Source organism: Bombus pyrosoma, linkage group LG7 (assembly GCF_014825855.1).
Source record: "Bombus pyrosoma isolate SC7728 linkage group LG7, ASM1482585v1, whole genome shotgun sequence".
In the NCBI taxonomy this organism is placed as follows: Eukaryota; Metazoa; Arthropoda; class Insecta; order Hymenoptera; family Apidae; genus Bombus; species Bombus pyrosoma.
The window spans coordinates 5,891,530-5,906,207 of NC_057776.1; the positions used below are offsets into that span (position 1 = coordinate 5,891,530).

The following is a 14,678-nucleotide window of genomic DNA, read 5'->3' on the forward strand; positions in this document are numbered from 1 at the left end:
GCGGTACATGCATACTAAATAAAAATTTCCTTATGGTCTTAGAGATTCAACGTAGTATTCGACAAATTTATGACTGATCCTCCTCGGTTGCTGCGGCTTCAGCGTTTCTATGTGGTTAGCTGATATCTTTATTTGTTCATTTGCTATCGTACCTATTGTTATCGTACGAGAAGTGATCAAACAACCGATAGATTTTCTCGCGAGTGGTTGCACATTATAATCATGTTGAACGTGAGAATAATGACAATTTTGTGTATAGAAAAATTGCTCAAATGACCATGACAATAGATGATGTAATATCGTGTAGAATTGTGTTGTTATTGACAGTATGCGAGAGTAGTGATTAAAGTAAGTTGCTATTTTTACTACGGTATTTACTGAATAACTAATTACGGCTATCGACTATTTGTGGTTAGCATGCTATCGAGTTAATAGGAAAAACAAAATGTTCGTCTAAAAATATATAACAATTGTAACTATAAGATTAATGGTTTATTTGAAAGAGAAGAAACGAAAAAGCCGCTTTAAAATGATCGAAGGTATGAAAAATTTCACACGATAAAATTAAATAGTTTTTGTGATAACTGTATTAAGATGATGTTAAAGTAAGCTCTATTGTTTTAATTAAAACTACATACACAGTCGCATCGGAAAATAAGTTAACGATCTTACATTTAAACTTTTTGCGGGAGCGTTAATTTACTTTCCGCGACGACTACATATGATTATTATATATCAATCGATATGTTCTGGGCTTTTATGGAAATTAAAATTTTTGTAAAAATATATTATATAATACATATAGTTTATTATTATTATAATATATATATTTTATTTTACTAATTTACAGTTGATTTCCAATATTATAAATATTGTAAATGAAATTGTAATTTTAATTTTTCAGTGCTCTTCGTTTGATTCCGTTTGATTACATTTGATTACGTGATTAGTGATTACGTGACTTGTTTAAAGGCGCATCCGACAAGACAATGTTCAAGTTCCTATAATTGTTCTACATCCGGCTGGTCAGTAAAGATTCGTTCCCCGCTTAATCAGGAGACGATTATTTCAATAATTTCTGCAAAATCTATAAATCTTAGATCCATAAATCTGGCACAATACAACTACCACGTGTTCGCGTCGGTGAGATTGCAATTCGTCTCGATCATCGACGACACTCATAATCACATCATAAAAAACAGCATTTGTACTCATTTTGTTCTTTGTCGAAGTACGAACCTAGCAACGTGATGGCTGAGTACGAAAGCAACGTAAAGTTTCCTCATATTTGCTACCTCGATTTAGCTGACGAAAATCTGTTAAGGTTCAGTCCTTTCGACTTAATAATCAGTACAAATAGGTCTTTAATGTTGGACGACCTGCGCAAAGGAGCAGCAAACCTATCTATCGCTCAAGAAATAATGTTAAGGATCCTTTTCGGCCCTATTGTATTGCAACCCATCCATACTTTATCTGTCACACCAAGTCATCTATATCTGACATCACGGTTAAGTTTGAGATTTTCGACTCCCAAGTGTATTATTAAAGGCATATGCTTGAAATTTTCAGCTCTTGAGTATATTTTTAAGCTTTACGTTTAAGATTTTCGTCTCCCAAGTATATTTACAAAAATCACCATCCAAGACATGACCATTCAAAATGTACTTGGTACTGAAAATGCCATTACCTGACTCTTCGAAATGCACTTGAGTATCGAATATCCAGGTTATGACAATTTAAAATGCACTTTGATCTCGATAATGTCAAATGTGACTCTTTAAAACAGACTTAGAGTCGAAAATCCCAGTGAACTTATTTGGGTTGGGAAAATCTCAAACATGACCCTTAAATTTGCCCTTTAAGGTCCGAAAATCCCTGTTGCGATCCCTCAACCAGCTTTGCGGATAGTCCACAGGCGGCGCCACTTTACAGATCACAAAAGCGTCCTAAAACCTTGACGACCGCGGAAGCAATCGTATTTCGCTATCGAAAATCCTAGACCCTTCTGATCGCCGATTAGATGTCAAAAAATTCAAACGTAAACCTTCAGAACGCACTTCAGATTCGGAAATCGCAGATTCGGTAATTCTACGAAATGCGTTTGGGAGGTGGACTTGGGAAGCATAACTCTTGAAAACACAGGTAGAGGCTGAGAATTCCAAGCGTAAACCGAAAAAAGAAAGTGGGATGCAAAAGGAAGAGGAATATTACAAAATGTGTAAAATCGTTTACAGATAAAACAAAAATTTTGGGAGCTCTCTGTGTACACATGTGTTGAATACAGAAGTATGATGTAACATGTGTCAGTTACACGCCTGCGCTTTCGCAAGTAAGCTACACTGGCGAAGAGGCCTTCTAACGTCTCACCCCGTAATTCCGCGAGTGGTGGTACGCATCGTTTACGAGCGTAGCGATGAAGGTAGTGGTGACGTTGGTTCTACCGCTAATCATTCCTCGCGGGCTATATACGTGTTTTTTCGGTCAGTTGGTCAATCTTCGAAACGCAGGTGCGTTCGTATTTCTGTCACACGTAAACCATTTCTTCTCCCTCGATTTATTTCTTTTTTCATTTTTCAGTGACGTTGAATCTTTGCCATCCGTATACGTGCAATTTACTATGCTTGTGAAACAGAATGCCAAAGAACAAAACAAACGATTTTCCGAGTTACGAAAATTCCAGCTACTCTCGATGCGAAATTATCATCGAAATCAAGTTCCAGTGTAGTGACTCGAATAACATTTCATTTTGATATGCAAAAACCAACAGTATGTCCATCGAGAAAGAAAGAACAAGGAAATTCTTTGAAAGCGCGCATGGTATGAAACTGAGTGCAGGATTTTATGTTTTGTTACTTGGGCTTGTAACAACGGTTACTTTTTGCACGGCGAAACAAATAGGTGAGTGTATGCTGCGATAAATTCTGCGAGGGAAATACCACTTGAGAGTAATTGAAAGTATGGAAATCACTTCGCGCATTATCTGCCTTTAACGAAATGCAAATAGATGAACTTGCCGGCAAGATAGAATCACATATTAATGTTATCTTTACGTCGCGAAACTATAAAAAATCTGTAAAACTGTAGTGCATTGTCGGTAAGATGGATGTTTTCAAATACGGGTAGATCCCATGTGTGATGGTGGAATAATAATTTCATTGTAATTACCATGAAGATCGTTCAAAAAGGCAAATTAACGTGACGTAGATCCGACGAAAAATGTTATTCAACCGAATGCTTTTCTACGAACGAAATTGTCGGATCGATAAAGTTGTCTGGGTACTTTCGAAAGCGGTTACCTCTATTATTGAACGTCCAGTGAAACCACGCTGAGCATGCGTCATACAGCAAATACTACTCATAAATACACACGATGCCCCGATGAACACGTGCTTCGTGTTTCCGATCGATGAAAATTGTTTCAAAAATCTGTTTCATCGGCTTCTTACAAATAGCAGGCAGTATGCTATCACACAAAAGAAAAAAACCTAACCTTAAGATATCAGTAATTAAGAATGTATTATTTTCATGATTATTGTCATCTCCTATTGTTAGTCATTTTAATCCATATTTTTTATTACATTGTTAACTATAATCTGTTTGCAGATTCCGACGGATTTCATAGAGGTTGTAAACTTGAAGGACTACATCCATTTTTAATCGTGACCTACAAGAATATTACAATATCTGTAAGTTGTTGCCTGTGGCATTAGCCTTTTGAATGTGTTTCTGATTCGTTACGAGAATAGAGGGGAGTAATATCGATATATTTCCTTCGACAATTATAGTATTTTATTCTTTACTTTGTTTACCTTGATCTGATTAGCTATAGCTCGCGTTCTTCCCGAGAATAATGAAAATAAATGGTGAAACTGTAGAAAAGCTACATTCTTTCCGATTTTAATGATTTTTGGATATGTTGTAGAAATTAACATTCTGAAAAACTTTTTCCCGTACATGTAGCTGTCGATCGATCATAGTTTCCAAAGCATTCGCAAGAAACCATCAATACCACTATAGTGAATTCTGTCCATAACTGTGTGTCCGTAAGGGCGTACACAAACCCAAATACCAAACATAAATTCCAATATATTAATGATATTCATTTTTAATTGAGTTATAACAAATATTTCTTATAGTCCAGCATATTCAATTGTGCACGGACCTTACCACAAGCTCGTCTCACCCTCGTTTGTATATATAAACAGAAGATAATTTTTTGCAAATATCTCGGAAATCATGGCCGTCAGCTTATGTAACGATAGATGCATGTACAGGAAATTTGTGTTCAAAATGTTAAGCTTTACAACATATCCAAAAATTATCGAAATCAGGGAGGACGTAACTTTTCTACAGTTTCATCAAATAAGTTGTTAGAATAAACACAATCATGTGCACTATTGTCACTAGGTAGACAAGATCACTGTACCACATGGGGAACGAGTGACGGTAAGATGCAGAGAACTTGGCAAATACAAGCTGGTCGGTGATCCTCTGTTGCATTGTCGTAATGCAAGTTGGAGCGGGAAACTACCCTCTTGTACTCCAACGACAGCGATTTCAAATTATACCGGTTAGTAAATGAATATTTCTACTATTTCTAATTTCCTGTAATCCCTTTTACCTGTATAATTCGTTACTTATTCTTACAAAAATTACAAGATAAGATAATTGATCGCAGAAACGCGATAGAAACTATTGGTTAAAATATATCGGCTCGTATACGTAGGTGTGACAATCATTGGAAATATGTACGTCTGGTATGTACTATTCTATGTATCTTAATTGGACGTTGTACAGCGACGATCGTACAGAACCGATTAGCACGACACCAAACGAACATAGCATGTTTTATGGCCGCGTCCAAAGTGACAACATGTGCGATGCGACAATGTCGTATTCGTCACTCCAGTTGATTGAAATTTGATCCTTCTTCGTATGGTTCGCCAACGAGGCCTAAACTACGTATTTTAACAGTAGAAATCATACTTTATTGATTTTTGAAGTGCAAAAAGGGCGTAATACAAAGGAGCTAGAAAAGCTATTTGCAAAAATATATCCTTACTTTTCAATGAAGCGTTTTTGTATCATTTTCTACATTTCATTTTCATATTATAAAATGTGTATAAACATACAAAAATAGTACTAAACAATATACTTTAATTCAATACTCAAATTTAACATACTTGATATACGTGGATCCACGTTGTAAAATTTTCTAGTAAACTTTATGTAGAAGTATTATATATGGATGTTGTAGCATTGCCAATTTTTAATAACAATATCCTGTTTGGTCTGGTTTTAATTAGGAAAATTTCATTATTGTATTAATGAAATGTGTATTAACATTAAAAAATTTTCAAATTTCAAAAGGTTTGACTCGATCATACAAAGGGGAAGCGATCCTACTTTGCTGTGGCTCTGTTGTGCGATCCTCTCAAGTGGTTTATGAATCTTCCCTCTGCTACGTTGGCTTTTCCTTCATCGTACTGTCCTACGACTGATTATCCTCTTCAACCTCCACCGCTGTCCTATCCGTTTCTATTTCGTTATGCGATTAACATACATATTTATGAACACTGTCGTATTGCCGCACTTGTCGCTATGGGACGTCCAATTAGGACACAGCCTTATAAAGTTGAAAGTCCTAGCTATTCGGAATTCTCTTCCCATTTCTGCAATTTCCTTACCCACCGGAAAACGAAACGAAATCTTGTTCCCTTTAATATTTCTCCTCTCGTTGATTGTTCGAGGAGAAACAGAGGATGTACCGCCAACGATCGTGTTTGGATTACCGGCCGGTTCAGCTGCCGTCGAGCCATCCGGTGCTCTCGCCGTTTATCCTGGAAGCATTCTTCACCTGGAATGCCTATTCGCTAGAAAACTTGGTAATCCCGAATGGACTTGGACCTCGACATTTCGTCAATACTTGACCGGTAAGCCTTCTGACGATCGTCGACGTTTTATTGCGAATTGCGCATTGCAATACAGAGCGTACGAATTGTCGTATACGTATGTATAAATAAATTGTCTCCTACAATTGTAAGATAATTTTCTTCAGTTGTATGTTGAGACGCTTTTAATTAAGAGATGCTTACAGCTAGATTGATTATATATACATATATGCAATGCATAATGAGGTCAACTATTGTTTGCCAAATTTAATTCAGAAGAATTAACATAATATTACGCGCAACGGTCTATGTATGGCTTCCCAATCGATTCTTGTAATAGTTTATACGATTACATCGGTCATATTTATACGATGATATTTCGACGCTTGTCACATACGTGTAGCAAAAAGCTAGATAAAAGTTTCGTTTTATGTTGAAATGTTTGGCTTCGCCGATCGAAAAAAAAGAAAAAGGCAAGATTCATAAGGGAAACGATATCGTGATTAACGTTTTAGTTCTTCCTTCGAGTACGAGGGATTGGACGAGCACGTTAAGGATCATTAGGATCGACAACTAACAATCGCATAGTACAGTTCTAGTCATTGTAACAATCTTTTCGACAATTCAGGATGGGCGATTGCTGCTCGTGAAAGAGACTGGAAGTATCGATTATCGATATATTATGCGAAAGCGCAAGATTCAGGAGTTTACACGTGCTCTACGCCTCGTGGATTATCCAACTCCATACGTGTCCACGTTGTGGGTAAGTTCAATTACCCTTTTCTTTGTTTTCCCTTCCCCTTTTGCAAATTTCTATTTTCCAGTACAAGCAAACGTTTAGACGCATACGAAATAAATGCATTGTCATATTTGCAGATGTTCAGTGTCCCGTTTTGAACCTACCCAAACCACCGTTAATCGGTAAGATCGAAGGTGCGCGTATGGGTCACGGAGCAACGTTCGAATGTCCAATTGGATTTAAACTAGAAGGCGCAGCTGGTATAACGTGTCAATACAACGGTAAGGGATTATACATGTGTACGTAATATTGTGGACAGAATTAAAAATGAAAGGAAGAATTGAGGTAAGATCGTGGCGACAGCGGTATCACTAATAAATACTTTTCTAGGTAAATGGTCAGCCGAAATTCCGCGATGCGAAACAATCGTATGCCCACCTATAGATAAATTCGATGATACAAGGTTGCAACTTCTCGAATACAACAATACGTTTGGTCATAGAGCGGTATTTGCCTGCATGTGGGGTCATAGATTATTAGGATCGCAGAGCATAGAGTGCCAAGATGACGGTTCGTGGAGCGGAAGTACGCCTAGTTGCGAGGGTAGGCTTCGTAAATTCTTTTCCTCTTATTTACTCGCGTAAAAAAGTGCAGTATATATATACTGTGTATATATCGTACATCGATAACGCAGAAAACGCGTAACGTGATCAATTTTGCAGAAATCATCTGCCCGACTCCGTCGATACCAAAGAGTGGCCGTATTATCGAACAAACGAATCGCCATAATTCAGGAAGAAAACAACACCAAACACGTATGTACAAAGTTGGTGCTCTTGTCAGGTTTGCTTGCGTGCCTGGTCATCAATTGTTAGGCGAGGCCTCTGTAATATGTACAGAGAACGGAACATGGTCTCATCCGCCACCAGTTTGTAAGTTTCCATATATGGACATAGTATTTAATCGGACGGACGGATCTATTTCGTTCCGCTACTAATAACACTTCCATATCATTAGGTAAAGTGAGATGTCCTTACCCAGGCGATCCGCCCCACGGACGAATCGCACCTCTTAAATTTTGGTACAAACCAGGTGATAATATACAGGTAACAGGTTAATCTATCGTTTTTTTAATTTCGTTTTCTAATTTTCTCCTACTTATCTATAGATCTATCTGTATACACATATGTATATGAATTAAATCGAATTTTTCATTTTTCTTTTCTTATTCATCACGTTGATCGCTTAACAGGTAACTTGTTCACCGGGATACGTTACACCATTGGAACCCGTAAGGAAGCCAACTTGTCGAGAAAATGGAATATGGAGTGCCCCCCCACCACCTTGTAGGTCATATAAAGATGTTTAAAGAGAAAATGAATTCTTTAAAAATCTCATCAATGATAACCAGTGTCGTACCAATGTGTTGTAAGGCGCTAACAAACACGCAACTGTATGTCACCATATCGTCCAATTGCCAATCGCGCACCGCTCGATTAATAAATTATGCGGCAATCTAAACGATTCCATTGAAAACATATACGATCTAGAGCACAAAATAGACCGTGTTTGATCGTAGAATAAATGATACATATCAACGAAGCTACACGATCGAATTTGTATGCATTCGAAACGATTAATCGCCTAACCAGTCGTTTTCTTGCAATCTCATATCGTGAGCGTTGACATTATATCGCTGTTCGAGATATGTATGTATAATACTTCGTGCATAACAATTTCGAAAACGATACATAAACTTACCGTTAGACTCCAGCTCAACGTGGTTAGCTACGTTGTACGTGAATGCTTAAATGCAGATCCGTAATAATATCAGACATTTTTTTACTAACAGAATATTATTATAATATATTCCGGGAAACTAAGGAAACAAGAGGAACAACGATATTTAAAAACAAAAATGATAAAGAGAGAATTTAGAATAGGAAATAGAATGAGACGACAAAGATGATAAAGAAGGAAAAGAGAGAAGAGTAGAAGAATGGAGGGAAAAGGAGAGAGAGAGAGAGAAAGAGAGAGAATGTATGTGATAATACGTGTGCAATAAATGAATGCGATATAGATTACACGATGCCTAATTCTAACCCTTAGAAGATTATAGAATCTCACATTTTCCCCTTGTATGTGATACGTCTTTGTATGTAAAATAAAATTACGTTATTCTCTAAGATTTCGGGCTCTTATTTTTCATCTTTTGCAGTTACTCTAACTATTAAACTTTAGTCATCCATTTCTTGCTTTTTCAACACAACCATTAAACTGTCGCGAATCGTAGCGAACCGCAACGATAATGTTTGTGATATCAACGAATCAATGGCGATCATTCTGCCAACGGTCTACTGACTAAAATGTTATTTCAGAAACGAATTCCACTGACATTCCGTAGAATCAAAGATGTAAGATGGTCGACTAAAGATAAATTAGAACAATATCGTGGGATCCTTAAATTACATGGTAAGGGAATCTCGTGGTAGTTACTTGCGTCATAGTTGATTTTACAACGAAATAAAAATATCTTATAAGAAGATATACCACACGAGATACGCGCGGATATCTTCGACTGAACGTCAAATCAAATTTAATATTTTCCAATTCCATCGTCGATGTTTTGCTTTTCTCTTTCCACCTTCTTCGGGGCAACATCTGTGCAACTCACCGACTTTTCACAATTAACCGTTTATGTTTTTACGTTATAAGACTGTTGACCGTTAATTAAAACTCCCGCAAAATCTAGCACGTGAAAAGAAGATAAGGCTGCAAGATGCTACAAAACTAAAGAAAAAGATATCATGGCAATTAAATACGTACAAACGAGATGTAAACAATTATCATCAAATTGTTAACGAGATAACGAAAGGAATTCCAAAAGGTCATGTGCGTGGTTTATTGCAAAGTCGTAAAAATTTACGATTAAAATGCCGAGGCCGAAAAGTAGAAGTAAATCTTCTTTCCTCTTATTTTATTATTCGATTATTATTATTTATACGGTCCAAGCGGCTCAAACATTTCACGATAGACTTTTTCGTTGCTCCCGCATAGCACATTTGTGAATCTATTTACGAGGAAAATCATAGGAAACGCTGTCAATTAGATAAGCTTCGTTACGAGAAGAAACAAAAGATGAAACGATGTTTCGAACTACAAGTATGTTTCGTCCAACGACCTAAATACATATTGTATGTACCTAAGAAAGAATAAACTATACTATATACATGGAAATATGTATATAACACGACATGCATATATACGTACATGATACAGGTAGAACACGCAGAGCTGAGCAATATTTACGAAGAACAAAAAGACGTGCCATGGACTCGAGCGCAACAAAGATTGGTGTCGCGATATCAAAAATCTGTTGCGAGACAAAATGCAGCAAAGGCGATAAATTTAACGTATGCTTACATACTTGAAATCTTAAAAAAGGTACTTACTTAGTTAACACCAAGCGATTATTCTTCCATTGGTTGATTGAAAATTCATATTCGTAGGATGCGGTATATCACGAAATTTTGTTGGATAGCTTGAAACAAGATCGTATAAGTCAATGTAAAGTGATACTTCGAACAACGATAATGGGTCAACTTGCAACCGAAGAGACAAATGACATCGAATCAAAGTATAAACGTGTAGCTCGAAACGTTTGGAATAACATGAAGGAGAAAGAACGTATGCTAGAGATCGTACGTGAACAAGTAGAGGACTTGTGGTCGTACGCGCAGTCCCTCATACGAACCGAAGTAAGTGTGTAAAGTAAATAAGTTGCAATAAAAGTAATTTGGTAAAGAGCAAAGCCGTGCTGCTGCTGTTGATAAAAGTAAACAAAAAAAAAAATGACAGAAAGTTATTTCAACTAATGTAATACGAGTAAGTACGTGGCTACGTATGGACTACTTTGAAGTTTAAACTTTAAACGTCGTTGCGTGTGTAACAGAGCGAGGGGATATTAACTACAGAAATTATACGCTCTGGAACCACATCGAATAAAGTGTTAGAAAAGCAAATAAGCTATTTGGAAGGAATATTCGATAAAATCAAGGATTCATTGTTGGTCCATTCTTATCGAGAATTGCTTTCAAGGTAGGTACATGGTTAACAAAGGTTAATGAGAAATTGGAAAAACGTTAGCGCGATACTAACGTAGTTTCTCATTATAAACTGTACTTTTCTTTCGAAACGTTTATTTCGCAAACCATCATCAGGTTGGAAGAACAAATGAAACAACGAACACGACTGTTGGAACAATTTGATCGGAACGTGAAAGAGCGTGATTCGTTGTTAAGTAAGAAAAATGAGGCATTGTCCACTCTGTCTAATTTCGAGCACGCCCTTGTAGCCACTATTGAGGAGTAGGTGATGTTTTGTCATGCGAGAGTTTTCTTAGTACGCGCACTGCTACTGGTATATGCAGATGAATTTTCTTGTAGATATAACGCGGATAAAAATATCTTGCTGGAACAGATCGCGATGCAAAAAAAGCGTGAACTTGAGCGAAAAAATTCAAAAAAGGAACGCGGTGAATTACTGATGGACATAAGAGCGGCTTTGCAGAATATGGTAGCGATGTTGATTTGTGTTAAAAGAGGTAATAAAGTACCAGCGAGAAAGCCAACGGAAGAATTTGATAAACGATTCGATATACCAATGATAGAAAAGATGGAGACAGAAGGTGATGAAAAAAAGACCGATAAATGTTGCGAGTAAATTTTTCGGGACGCCTACATATTCTTCTTATCATCCCGTATCTTTTTCTAGGTTTAGCATTATTGTCCACTGTTAGTCGAAAAGTAGGGGCACTATTCGGAATGAGCAATTTCGAACTGGACAAAGACAGAGAAGAGAGAGCAAAAGACTTGTACCAAACTTACGTTTCCAATTATCGTTCAAAGATCAAGTTCAAAGATGCGGAAGTGGAACCAACGGGTGATAATAATAGCAATCGTCCAACACTACAGGATACAACAAATACTTGAACTATCCCATTCGATTCCATAATATAATATGTTCATAATGTTTTTTAGGTCTCATCGTCGAGCATCAAGCAATTGATACATCAGTGCCAACGCGGGCAGAGATTAAATTAAGGAGTAAACAAGCTGTGGAAGCTTATTTAAGACTGGAGTGATGCCATTCTTCTCATTCCATTCCGAGATAAAAGTTGCAACATCTGTCTATGTGTATGTTCGAATAGAACACATGGAGTTTCGATGTTCTCTGTACACTTGTTTACATTTATTTTGTATATGATGTTCTTCCTTTATTTATTTATACACAAATTCTTTATCTTACAACTGACTTTAGCTATCAAATCTCTTCTTTATAAAATATTTTATTTCAGAAGATTAACTCGGTCCCATCCCAAGCGTTCCTTTTTTATTTGTACTCTCAACCAAGAGGGTATTCTTTTATCAATAATGCACGCGTTTGGATACTTGTAAGGTGCCTTTGGCTCTTTGAAAGGATCAACGGTTTTTAGTTTTCTCAACAAAAATTCTTTCATTACTTCTTTGGGATCCTTGTATTTGTCTAAATAAAGATTAAATGGTTGTCTCAATGGAAACCACGTTTGCGGTCTAATGTATGGTTTTGGAAAGTCATACTGAAATATCGGCTCTTTTGCATCTATAAGTAAAAATTTGTAAGTATGTATATATAGACATATAATATAGTAGTGCGTTAGAAATACTGAATCCGATTACACGCACCTAATACAGAATGATAAAACTCTCTCACTGTGGGATCCCAATCACTTTGAAAAAATGCTAGACCAGCTGGAGTAAGATAATCTTGATATTTTCGATAAAACTCCAATGTATTCCAATTACGTTCTTTTAACTGTAAGCTTAAACGTAAATACGCGATCTAAATGAAACGTAACGATATGATATTATCGCACACTATACGATCTACTTTTAACACTTTCTTACTTACCAAGGTTGGAGTCTGTTGTATTCCGTATAATCTAGACGTTGACTTTGTTTGTACAGGATAAATATGTAACGATAATATCCTACTCCCCTAACTGGGATTGGTCTCAAATAATCCATTATTTGCTCACCCTCTTCTACTCTGTTCCCTGGAATATTTCCTCTAAATAGAAGGAAGAATGATAGTAAGTTAATTCTGTGGACCGAGCTGCTTAGGTAACAAACACCTTGTCAACTTACAAAAACCAATGACAATATTCGTTGTTTGAGTTCTCCAAATTACCATCTGGTGTACACATCACCAATGTCCATAAAGTATCGTTTTGGGCTTTGTATCCAACATTTGGTAACGCACGTGCCTCTGCAGGTTTTATTACATTTCCTGTATAAACTCTGACTAAAGTATCATTATCGTCTATGTTGTACTTGATGTCAAGGTGTACAACAGGAAAGAAAAAAGCATTTCCGAATAAATCTTGGAAAATGTTATAATGATCTGCGATTTTTTTAATATCATATGGACTGGTTGTTTCTAGCCAAATATTTTTTGCTTCTTCTAAATTTAGTGCCACTGTAAAACACATATAGGATACCATGGTATAATGAATACTACATGTACATATGTGACTGTCTCAATCAGAAATTCTTACACTGTCCGTTCCTTATTTCTTTCTCAAAGTCCATGTTGGCTCGTTTGTTTTTTCGTTCAGCCATCCAAGCCTGTTTTTTTCCCAATGAGGGTTTTGAAACAAGAAAACCTATGTTTACTTTAGTTGGACTTGGTCCTTTCAGCACTATAAAAAAGAAAGAAGGTATCAAAGGTAATTATATCAAAAGAGGTTCACCTCATTGGCTTGAATGTTTTTCATGACAAATGTTGTCATGTGGTGCATAATTCTGAGCAAATTCACTTATACATATAACCACTGTGATGCTCAGCTTTAGTTTCCTAGATATCCATAAAAATACTCTTGCTACTTCCTATCTTGGTATGGATTATATTTAGATTAGCTTTCTGTACAAACATAATATTATATGTATGTATTTTCGTTGTTCTTACATAGTTAAGCATAGTTAAGTTCAGTTCCTTTTTTATCTCACTACATTTACAAATTACAACATTTACAAACATGAGACATATGAAAGTATGATTATGTCTGTACAGAAAACTAGCCGAAATCTATCCCATGCTAAAATAAAAAATAGGAAAAGTATTTTCATGAATATCGCAAAAATTAAAGCCGAGCGGCAATTATATGTATAGGAGAAAGTTGTTCGAAATATTGACCACAGAAACATATTTGAAAATCATTAAAATCGGTGAGGTCGGCCCTTCTATATATAATTGCCGAAAAAAGAATCTTATTGAAAAGAATCAATACGAAAAATAATATGTTCCACTTACATTGGAGCCGTTGCTGCAAAGTGATAGCGATAGTTGGTGGTTTTCCACGAAGATGATGTCCATGTCGAACTTGTTCGACACGAATTTTTAAGCGCGAAGATATATTTTTGATAAAACTTCGTAAAACAGGATTCGCCATAACTTGTAGGATTTTAAATACACAATATACACATCGATTATTTTCCTATAACAAAACAAGATTAAGCAAACTTTAAATCATTGGAAATAAATTGTTTCGATAAGGTTAAAATTTGAAAACGTTTCTTAGAAATGTCATTAAAATAGAACATGATTTTCTGACTATTTATTTGTTAATATGCCGCGTTTTTATACTCGTATAAATTTGAAAAATGTCAGGTATTTGAGATAAAATGACGAAAAACTGACAATAAGTAGAATAATTTCAAATATTAATACAAACAGTTCATCGGAGTTTCACTATTTATTCGAGGATGTAAAAATTAAATGGATTGAAACGTTACGTACGATATATGTGTAAGACACTTATTCATATAAATAAATAAATTTGGTTTTACCGATTGATCGCAACAAGTGAGCCAACAATACCATCGGGAGGTTAAGATCGGAACTCGTGCGTATTGTGTATATATTATTTATACTTGTATAAGTGATATCAGATGATATCTATGATTTCAACGGGAACTTACAATGCGGAAAATTCAAGGGGTACGTGCTGC

At 36.1% G+C, this 14,678-nt stretch overlaps 3 protein-coding genes and 1 long non-coding RNA gene across 12 annotated transcripts; 2 read left to right on the plus strand and 2 right to left on the minus strand.

Moving 5' to 3' along the window:
* Nucleotides 1-198: 198 nt before the first annotated feature.
* On the plus strand, nucleotides 199-8,816 carry LOC122569673 (locomotion-related protein Hikaru genki). Of its 7 annotated transcripts, XM_043731080.1 has the most exons (14): nucleotides 284-539; nucleotides 905-1,025; nucleotides 1,864-2,142; nucleotides 2,235-2,507; nucleotides 2,578-2,898; nucleotides 3,604-3,686; nucleotides 4,408-4,570; nucleotides 5,751-5,933; nucleotides 6,520-6,654; nucleotides 6,768-6,911; nucleotides 7,021-7,233; nucleotides 7,353-7,562; nucleotides 7,648-7,736; nucleotides 7,883-8,816. In XM_043731080.1, the coding sequence occupies exons 5-14, from the start codon at nucleotides 2,769-2,771 to the stop codon at nucleotides 7,997-7,999; spliced, it is 1,467 nt and encodes a 488-aa protein (XP_043587015.1). In that variant the 5' UTR covers nucleotides 284-539; nucleotides 905-1,025; nucleotides 1,864-2,142; nucleotides 2,235-2,507; nucleotides 2,578-2,768; the 3' UTR covers nucleotides 8,000-8,816. The 7 variants fall into 7 exon arrangements, with proteins under 7 accessions (XP_043587018.1, XP_043587016.1, XP_043587015.1 ...); XM_043731081.1 differs by lacking the exon at nucleotides 905-1,025 and having other exon boundaries at nucleotides 247-348; XM_043731078.1 differs by having other exon boundaries at nucleotides 905-2,142.
* A 116-nt stretch (nucleotides 8,817-8,932) lies between these two features.
* On the plus strand, nucleotides 8,933-11,802 carry LOC122569682 (synaptonemal complex protein 1). The gene is made up of 10 exons (XM_043731108.1): nucleotides 8,933-9,102; nucleotides 9,383-9,585; nucleotides 9,688-9,792; nucleotides 9,910-10,074; nucleotides 10,140-10,388; nucleotides 10,583-10,728; nucleotides 10,851-10,997; nucleotides 11,076-11,317; nucleotides 11,404-11,571; nucleotides 11,670-11,802. The coding sequence occupies exons 1-10, from the start codon at nucleotides 8,997-8,999 to the stop codon at nucleotides 11,771-11,773; spliced, it is 1,635 nt and encodes a 544-aa protein (XP_043587043.1). The 5' UTR covers nucleotides 8,933-8,996; the 3' UTR covers nucleotides 11,774-11,802.
* LOC122569685 lies at nucleotides 9,549-11,650 on the minus strand. The gene is made up of 4 exons (XR_006317539.1): nucleotides 11,517-11,650; nucleotides 10,083-10,171; nucleotides 9,901-10,003; nucleotides 9,549-9,832 (listed from the first exon to the last, which is right to left on the minus strand). It is a non-coding gene; the product is annotated as an uncharacterized LOC122569685 (long non-coding RNA).
* An 81-nt stretch (nucleotides 11,803-11,883) lies between the features above and the next one.
* LOC122569674 (39S ribosomal protein L38, mitochondrial) lies at nucleotides 11,884-14,660 on the minus strand. Of its 3 annotated transcripts, none has more exons than XM_043731086.1 (7): nucleotides 14,517-14,660; nucleotides 13,981-14,164; nucleotides 13,226-13,369; nucleotides 12,816-13,146; nucleotides 12,580-12,738; nucleotides 12,354-12,490; nucleotides 11,884-12,270 (listed from the first exon to the last, which is right to left on the minus strand). In XM_043731086.1, exons 2-7 carry the CDS (start codon nucleotides 14,117-14,119, stop codon nucleotides 11,978-11,980), a joined length of 1,203 nt encoding a protein of 400 aa, XP_043587021.1. In that variant the 5' UTR covers nucleotides 14,120-14,164; nucleotides 14,517-14,660; the 3' UTR covers nucleotides 11,884-11,977. The 3 variants fall into 3 exon arrangements, with proteins under 3 accessions (XP_043587021.1, XP_043587023.1, XP_043587022.1); XM_043731088.1 differs by having other exon boundaries at nucleotides 14,467-14,614; XM_043731087.1 differs by having other exon boundaries at nucleotides 14,402-14,548.
* Between the last annotated feature and the right edge of the window lie 18 nt (nucleotides 14,661-14,678).

Excerpts from the sequence above, each read along its gene's own strand:
- LOC122569673 (XM_043731083.1), top strand. The coding sequence starts at position 2,769 with ATGTCCATCGAGAAAGAAAGAACAAGGAAATTCTTTGAAAGCGCGCAT. Across the intron at positions 4,571-5,750 it reads AGCGATTTCAAATTATACCG|GAGAAACAGAGGATGTACCG; the intron begins GTTAGTAAATGA and ends TGATTGTTCGAG. Across the intron at positions 7,737-7,882 it reads AACCAGGTGATAATATACAG|GTAACTTGTTCACCGGGATA; the intron begins GTAACAGGTTAA and ends ATCGCTTAACAG.
- LOC122569682 (XM_043731108.1), top strand. The coding sequence starts at position 8,997 with ATGTTATTTCAGAAACGAATTCCACTGACATTCCGTAGAATCAAAGAT. Across the intron at positions 9,103-9,382 it reads TGGGATCCTTAAATTACATG|CACGTGAAAAGAAGATAAGG; the intron begins GTAAGGGAATCT and ends CGCAAAATCTAG. Across the intron at positions 10,389-10,582 it reads AGTCCCTCATACGAACCGAA|AGCGAGGGGATATTAACTAC; the intron begins GTAAGTGTGTAA and ends CGTGTGTAACAG.
- LOC122569674 (XM_043731086.1), bottom strand. The coding sequence starts at position 14,119 with ATGGCGAATCCTGTTTTACGAAGTTTTATCAAAAATATATCTTCGCGC. Across the intron at positions 13,147-13,225 it reads AGAAATAAGGAACGGACAGT|TGGCACTAAATTTAGAAGAA; the intron begins GTAAGAATTTCT and ends TGTGTTTTACAG. Across the intron at positions 12,739-12,815 it reads GAATATTGTCATTGGTTTTT|AGGAAATATTCCAGGGAACA; the intron begins GTAAGTTGACAA and ends CCTTCTATTTAG.